General features: G+C 48.3%; 1 protein-coding gene across 1 annotated transcript in view; it reads left to right on the forward strand.

Annotated features, from left to right (window-relative positions):
* Nucleotides 1-52, forward strand: part of EMH_0098770 (uncharacterized protein) — a gene marked incomplete at both ends in the record, with an annotated part of 780 nt that extends 728 nt beyond the window's left edge. The window contains one exon of the mRNA XM_013494021.1: nt 12-52. Coding sequence (XP_013349475.1) covers nt 12-52 — 41 coding nt within the window. The remainder of the gene's footprint in view (nt 1-11) is intronic.
* Between the last annotated feature and the right edge of the window lie 461 nt (nt 53-513).

Raw genomic sequence — 513 nt, forward strand, 5'->3', positions numbered from 1 at the left:
GTGATAGACAGGCAGGCAAAAGCGTTTGCCCGGACAGTCAAATGTAGAATGAGCACATATCACAGTGAGCGTAAGCAGTTTACGTTGTCCAGCACAACCATATAAATATACGGCTTTAGCCTTGCCGGCAGAAGTAAAGCGAAAGGAACAATACCAGCATGAAGAACCCTTCGAAACGATTCACTGAAAACTTCCGGTGACCGCGAGTGCGGAAAGACTTCCTAGAAATTGTTCATCGTTGAGAGCCAGTGACTCCGGCCTGTACGCTGTATTATATCAATAAGGCGTGTACAAGCCTAGGAACGCTGTGTGGACCGAGAAAAAACAGTGCAATAAGCAGGCCCCTGAGGTTCTGCGACGTGTTTCAGCTGCAGAAACCACCTCGTGTCCAAGCAAAAGAAAACGTCCAGGTAACTGCAGTCAAGATAGTTATGGATCAATACAATTTAGGGATTTCTGCTGCAGCAGGTCCCTCAAGGGGTCCTGCAGACTACGACGTTCCCCCTTTCCCAC

Source organism: Eimeria mitis, genomic scaffold (genome assembly GCF_000499745.2).
Source record: "Eimeria mitis Houghton genomic scaffold, Emh_scaff10091, whole genome shotgun sequence".
NCBI lineage: Eukaryota > Apicomplexa > Conoidasida > Eucoccidiorida > Eimeriidae > Eimeria > Eimeria mitis.